This window comes from Crocuta crocuta, unplaced genomic scaffold (genome assembly GCF_008692635.1).
Source record: "Crocuta crocuta isolate KB4526 unplaced genomic scaffold, BGI_CrCroc_1.0 scaffold80, whole genome shotgun sequence".
Lineage (NCBI taxonomy): Eukaryota > Metazoa > Chordata > Mammalia > Carnivora > Hyaenidae > Crocuta > Crocuta crocuta.
This window is the reverse complement of record NW_027527559.1, coordinates 1,158,672-1,166,272: the sequence shown is the minus strand read 5'-3', so window position 1 is coordinate 1,166,272 and position 7,601 is coordinate 1,158,672. Positions and strand designations below refer to the sequence as shown.

Below are 7,601 nucleotides of genomic sequence, written 5' to 3'. Positions count from 1 at the left end.
CTTCCCCCCCCCCCCCCCCACCCCAGATGTTTTTGTGTGCATGCTTGCATCTCTTTTCCCTCACTGTATACAAGCCAAGAGCATGACTTCCCTTCCCATTGAGGATCTTGGATTCTCTTTTGCATTAAAGCCCATCTCTGGGACAAATGATGTACAAAATGTAATAAGACATTTTCTTAGGTTGCCAAAGTTAAATACATACATATTGTGGTAAATTATTCCCAGTTATAACAACTTAGAGTTTGGACAGATGCCACATTACGGGCCACAGCAACCTGTGAAATAGTTGATGGAATGTATGAGCTCCATCCATCCTTTCTTCTGTCTTATATGGTGATAATGGAGCTAATGGAATCTTGTCTGACTTCTGACTTTCAAGTACACAGTGCTTTGATATTTCTAGTATGGTCTTATGTCTGAGATCTTGAAAAGGAATTCACTACATAAATCAAGATAGTATTATTATGAAGAAGATGTTCAAGGGACACTTGCATAACAAAAGTTTATTAAGTAAATCTTTAGATAAGTTTAAGCATATTTTGAAGCTTTTCCTATTGAAAAACACAGTTTTTTTTCCAGTAGAAAACCTTAAAACAGTTTTTGCTACCTGTAGAATTATTATGCATAAAGGTTATCTTATTTTATTTGGAATATTAAACACTTATGTAAAGAGTATGTTTTTAAAGGAATCACCACGTGCAGAACCTTAAGCACTGTTAACTCCTAGGAATGGCACACTTACTATCTTCTCAGGAAGAATTCTGAAAAATAGTCCAGAAATTCTGCAGGATGGGTATAGCAAGTTTTATATAAATCAAGCTAAGCCCTTGAGGCAGGAAGGGGAGCCTTCAATCTCACTCCAGGAGACTTACGAAGCGTTACAGCGTTTAATTCAAGTTTCCGTTCATTGCTTACCTACTTGGCTCTATAGAAGCCAAACCAGTTACCAAGAAATATATCCTCGGAACTAAATTTCTGAAGCTGACAATATGAAGTTTCAACATGATGTCGTATGTAGAAGTGGGATGTGTTTTTGGTACCCACCTCCAACTGATGGCCCTCAGGTTTTCCTTTCCATTCTCACCCATTCACAGGAAGCTCGGGGCACACACAGACACACCCTCCCTCTAGGAATTCTTTTACTCTTGCATTAGCCAAAACTTGGGGGAAGAGGTCAGGGCAGTCTGAGGATCCTGCAGCTGTATGTATCCAGTGACCTTGAACTACAGGTAACAGTAGCGTACTGGACCCGCAGCATGGATCCAGGTCCAGTGGGGCCTGAAATTCATACAGCTCAAATTACACACCCAGAATTAGGGAAGAGAGTGAAGTGAATATTTACTGGGAACAAAAGTAAATCACAAGTTACAAATTTTAATAAGCTTCTACAGGTAAACAAATCCAGGAAATAGTAGTAATATCTTTCTTATTTACCTGCACTTTTGGCCGCCTCCACTCTGATTACATTTTCCCAGTGTAAGAGTTTTGTGATATTGCTTCCTCTAGAGAAAATGGAAAGCGAATTCCTCTTCAGTTTTAGCATGGTTGAGAAGTACAAATGCCCTTTTAAAAACTTGGAAGGGGGTCATAGCCATATGTTAACATATTTTTTTTTTAATTCTGCAAAATTAAGATATTTATGCAGTCATCCATTCAGACCACTGTCTCTACTCTGACTTCTCCTGCTTCATTGACCCCGTGTCACGTGGTGTTTTTAGGACTGTTGGTGGCTTTAGAACCGAGATGAGGGAAATCGGAGGATGCGTTTAGTTTGGGGCTGGGAGGACGTATTTGTGGTGTGCAGTCGCTTCTGTTTTTACCTGCATTACTTCATCTCGGTGTGCAAAGGGCTTCCAGCAGTCACACCTCTGAGTGTGTGAGGCAGTGACCTCCCCGGGGCCCCCCGGTCTGCAGCTGCTACAGGAAGAACCTCGGTGGTGGTTTCCCTAAATTTGACGTTCGTTCTACAACTGACATGATATTATTAATTATTATTATTTTACTTTGAAAGTTTATTTTGAGAGAGAGAATGTGAGCAGGGGAGGGGCAGAGAGAGGGAGAGAGAGTCCCAAGCAGGCTCTGCACTGTCAGCACAGAGAGCAATGCTGGGCTCGATCCCAGGAGCCATGAGACTGTGACCTACTCGAAACCAAGAGCAAGCCTCATGCTCGATCAGCAGAGCCGCCCAGGTGCCCCTTACGTGGCATCTTACCCATGAATTCTGAAGCTGTAATGAAGGGAAGCCACATTTGAAAGAGTCACTCGTCTTGACCAACTTCAGGTAAAATACCTGGTTTGTTAAAGGCCAGTGGGGTCTCTGACCCTGCTGCTGTGGCCCTTCCTCAAGCTGACTGCTCCCCGGCCTCATGGTAGACCCGCCTCTCTGTACAAGGACCGTGGGGCCTTTGGAGAGAGGGTCACAACCTCCGTCTGTCCCTTCACTGGGGCGATGAGGACTAGTTACTGGGCCTCAGTGTCCTCACTCATTATATACTTGATTTGCACAGCCTGAAGGATGCATTTATTCCTGTGCTGAGTGTCTGTTTCTTCCTGGAACAGATTGGGTCCGCACCATGTGCCCGAGAGAAGAAGGTGCATGCGGCTGAACAAAGCAGAAAAGGGTATGAAGGCAGATCTTCGAGAAGAAGCCTCACAAATGGTAAGGAGGCTGATACTTATTTGTGTTTCAAGGAGCTTATTTTAGGATTTTAAGCTGGTGAGGGCCGTGCCGTGATGCACTTCGTCTATGTGGACGGTAAACCTGTGTAAATCCACTTGTTTTACGGAGCGTGTCCTGAGTGCCAGGCAGTGTAGTGATGGCCGGGAACCGGCGCCTTCTCACAGAATCGTGGTCTCCAGTTTGCAGTTAGGGAAACTGGAGGCTCAGAAAAGTTAACACACCGAAGGCCAGGCAGTTCCACCCTGACAAAGTGGAACTCACACCCAGTCTGTTTCCCAGCAACCTCTTCTCCAAGCACTGATTCCCCGTGTCCCCGTTTCGGGGCTCGGGACTCCGACCCCTGCCCTGTCACTGGCATTGAAAAGGCACTTCCACACCATTTGGAAGGGTATTATTGGAAACTTCTTGCCTGTGCTCCAGATTCTTCTGTGGGGAGAAACAGGCTCTTAAATCGAGAATATTTTCAAATGTTTTGGCAGTTGGCTCAGTAAAGAAAAGGTGTTCTTTTGCAGTTAAATTGGAGTGTGGCTTTTTGCAAATGTGGTGGTATGTTAAAATGGCTTATTCAAAGGGAGTATTTTCAGAAAATATCAAAATAGACTTAAATTCCTTGTGTCATGAAGCTGAAATACAATCTTGATGTACTTTCAAAATGTTTCCCGGTATAACAGATGCTTACTTACCACAGTACGCTCCCAAAAGGGGGAGGGGTGGCGAGGAGGACAGAGGCCCCCCCACAGGAGGACAGAGGCCACCCCCAGAATCTCTGGCCATTCCTCCAGGTCATGGTTGGCTTTTACATACCAGTGGTTTCCTATAAATCTCCCCGATTCCTTCCTTCGTCTCTCCTCCAGCATTCAATCTGTATCAGAAATTCCTGGCATAAATATAAGTGTTAATCAGATAAAATGAATCAGAATATCTGCTAGGAGAATTTGAGTCATCTCCTCCCAAGTCTTTTTCTCTTTAAAAATAAAAAAGGAGTCATACTTTATTGAAGATCATTTTAAACCCAGTTCTTTATTTCTTTTTCTTTTTGATCAACTTCACCCATTTTCCTACTAGAGTCTGTCTCCTTTGTCTATACTGACTGGGAACCTTCCTCAAGCTATGAAATATTTGGCTAATCTGCTGTGTAGGCTTTACAGTTTCCGCTTAGAAATCCTAGGGGAAGAGTGAATGGTAGCCCATGGCAGATCCCCTCAAATAACTCGGATTTAACACAACCAAATAAAATACTTGTACTCATACAGCAGCAACACAGTAATTTTAAAAGACAGAGACTGGAGCTGGGCCACGAAAGAGAGCAGACTCCAGGCAGGGCTGTGCATGGTCCCCTGTGTCAGGTGGGAGGCGGCAAGTGGCCAGCATCAGAGCCGCCGTGATCAAGTAGTGATCCAGGGAGTCTCATGGTGGCTCTTTCTACAGTTGAACTCGGCTTCCCTTTCTACACTGTCTTCAGCCAGGGCGACCTGGAGATTATTCGTATCTTCGTTTTCTGATTGATTTCATGTTCATTTCTCATCAGTAGGACTTTATTCTCTGAAGATAGAACGTACCTATTTCTTCAGTGAGTGATTCCTTTCTTAACTTTATCCTTTAAGATTTCCCACCGATGTTTGACCTTGGCCAGCCAAGTATTCGCAGGGACGCAGCAGCCATGAGGCCAGGGCCACGTCTGGGAGATCCAACCTCAGCGACTGTTGGGAATTTTCCTTCCCTCTGTCGGTCATCCCCAGCCACTAGTAGTACGGCCTGGCTTTTATTCACACTGTTAGTCGGTTAAAACACCTGTAAAATGGAACACTTAAATAGAAGTCAATAGTACTGATGCGCAGGAAGGAATCTATAGTCAGTTGGAAAGATTTGAATTTCTGGAAGCACTAAAGATGTCGGGTCTGGTTGGGAACTACTGATTGTCACTATAAATTACTTAGCATTTCAGACGTTAGAACCGTCCAGTTATTTTACCGGCTTGAGAAATGGAAATACATTCCACATGCAAGTGAATTACAGGAAATGTAGGTTGTTGTGTGACTCTTTTGAGGATAACCTGCCTGTTTTCAGCCCTACTTCAATATAAGTTAGTTTTAAAGATCATTTTAAGTAATGTTTGTCTAAAACCTCTTGCATCTTATGAAAGCATATGACACGTGGTTCCGTGAGTTGAATTTACAAAAGCAAAACTATTGTTGAAGATGCGCAAAGCTGTTAATCTCGAAGCTGACAGTTTTAATTCTTGACAGTCACTGCTGAGACAGGGTTGAAATCTCCTGCCGAAGTAACAGCTACTAACTGGACGCTGGCTGTGGCTTCTGTAAATGAATACCAATTATGGTGAGAAAGCATATTCCGGAGGGCTGTGTTGCACAACATGGTAGTTGCGAAGCACATGTGGCTATTGGGCCTTTGAAATGTGAATGCTCTGAATGCAGACGAGTTGTGTAGAATAAACACTGGCTTTAAGGATTTTCTATGAGGGGCTCCTGAGTGGCTCAGTTGGTTAAGCGTCCGACTCTTGGTTTTGGCTCAGGTCACGATCTCATAGTTTTTTAGTTCGAGCCCTGTGTCGGGCTCTGCATTAACAACATAGAGCCTGCTTGGGATTCTCTCTTCCCTCTCTCTCTGCCCCTTCCCTGCTCTCTCGCTCTCAAAATTAAAAAAACTTAGAAAAGAAATACTTTCTGTGAAAAAAATGTAAACATGTTAATAATAATTTTTGCTAGAATATAGGAGGAAATAATATTTTGGATATATTGAGTTACATAAAATACATTTAAGTTTATTTCACTTATTTTTACTTTTTAAATATAAATACTTAAAATTCCACATAATGGCATATATTTGTGGCTTTCATTGCATTTCTACTGAGCAGCCCTGCTCCACGGAAACTAATAGATGCAAATACATTGGTAAAAGAGTGAATTCATGGGGCGCCGGGTTGGCTCAATTGGTTGAGCATCTGACTTCGGCTCAAGTCTGGATCTCATGGTTTGTGGGTTCGGACCCCATGTCAGGCTCAGAGCCTGGAGCCTGCTTCAATTCTGTGTCCCTCTCTCTCTGCCCCTCCCCTGCTCACACTCTGTCTCTCAAAAATGAATAAATGTTAAAAAATTTTTAAAAAGTGAATTCACATTTGAACAAGTGTGGCAGTGATACTAACCTTCGGGACACATCTGAGAAACTCTTCCGGACTTGGCCTAGTAACTCTCCTTTCGGTAACTGATCCCTGTTCACACACACACATTTCTCCACCGCACACACTGTCTCCTCAAAAGGAGGAGGAAGAAACGGGCTGATCCGCGGGAAGGAGCCCTGGGATGAGGTGCGGACGCCGTGGCTTGTGTTGGCGTTTCCACCCACAGCGGTGTGTCCTGACGGGAGGCACCCAGGGGCCAGGCCTGGGCTCTCCAGCTGCGGGGACCTGTCCTGCCCTGAACACCGACACTGCGGGTGCAGGAGGCGCAGGGAAGGCGGCGGGGGGGCTGAGCCCCGGGGAGAAGCGGAAGGAGGCCGCGTTGGAAGGTAGAGCGAGGCCCCCCCAGCTGTTCCCGGGCTGCCTGCGCCTGCGCGTCCGCGTCGTCCCGCCTCCCCAGGCCACCGGGTGGAAAGAACGCTGTGTCCGCAAACGGCCTTCCCAAGAGCGAGCGTCTCTCCGCGGTGTGCGGTCCTGGGGACCCCCCTCCAGCGCCCTCTCCCCCCCAGTGTGCTCCCCCCCCACCCCAGGCAGGACACTGTCCTCCCGGGCATCTCGGTCCATCCCCTTCCCGACTCAGCTGCTTAGTGCGCGCCCTGCCGTCGAGGCCAGACCCGCAGCGCCTTCCCATTTCCGCGGCCCTCGCTGCGAGCCCCCGCGGGGCAGAGAGGCCCGGTGCGTGGAGCACGTGCGAGGGGAGGCCCGGCAGCTGGGGCCCCTCTGTGCGCCGGGCGGCCGAGCAGGTGCGGAAGGGCGGGAGGAGGAGGGAAGACGAGTGACTCCTTTCCTCGTTTGCCGGTTTGATTTATTTAAGCATCTTTCACTGGATGCCTGGCCGTGCACCTGTAAGTCTGTGTGTGCAGGCAGAACGCCTGCTCTGCCCTTGGAAACCTTTATTTTGCAAACTCATCTGGCTCTTGCTTCTGGACCACAATAGGAGGTCGTGTTTTGGCTCTTGGTACATATAGTGTTCCTAGTGTTCTGTTCACCTTTGCTCTACCCTCGGGCGCACCCCAACTCTGTCTTTTCCTACCCCAAATCAACTGCACTTCAGTTTATCACAAAAAAAAAAAAAAAAACTAAAAAGAAAGAAAAGAAAAAGAAAAACACCTAAAGTCTGAGGTTACATTAATTGAGCAGGGCCCGTCTTTTGTACTTAAATATTAGACAATCTCATACTTCAGAAAGCATTGGATGTAATTAGGTATAATTTTATTTTGTTGTTGTTGTTCTAAGTGCGTTTTACNACACACACACACACACACACACACACACACACACACACACACACACACCCCTAAGCTGGTCACTGCTGGTGTCCACGACTGTTTGTATTTTGTATTTAATTCAGTATTGAAGTATCTCTTATTGTACCACTGGAAGTTCTCTCCGGGACCCTCGTGTGAGGCCCAGCTTCGTGTCGGACCCCCCCTCACGCTCCCTCCCGGGAAGCCCCCAGTTGTCGCCGGTGCCCCGCGCCGTCCCCGGGGCCTGCGGCGAGTCCTCCTCGCGCATTCCCGGCCGAGGCCCCCTTTGCCGGCTCTGCCTCCGACAGGGATTTGCAATCCGAGCGTTCGGAGGAAAGTGAAGGACTTCAGATGGATAAACCTGGCGTTTCCGCTGCCTCCGTCCAAGAATCAGAGGCTTTCGTCTCTTTTAGCAAAGCCGTGGTGTGGAGGCTCGTCTCGACGCGCTCACTTGCAGCGTTCGAAGAGCGTGTGGGCG

General features: G+C 46.8%; 1 protein-coding gene across 1 annotated transcript in view; it reads left to right on the top strand.

The window, feature by feature from the left end:
- The window catches only part of LOC144236384 (uncharacterized), a 613,069-nt gene that overhangs the window by 279,091 nt on the left and 326,377 nt on the right, over positions 1–7,601 (top strand). Inside the window, exon 4 of the mRNA XM_077770004.1 lies at positions 2,560–2,659. Coding sequence (XP_077626130.1) covers positions 2,560–2,659 — 100 coding nt within the window. The remainder of the gene's footprint in view (positions 1–2,559; positions 2,660–7,601) is intronic.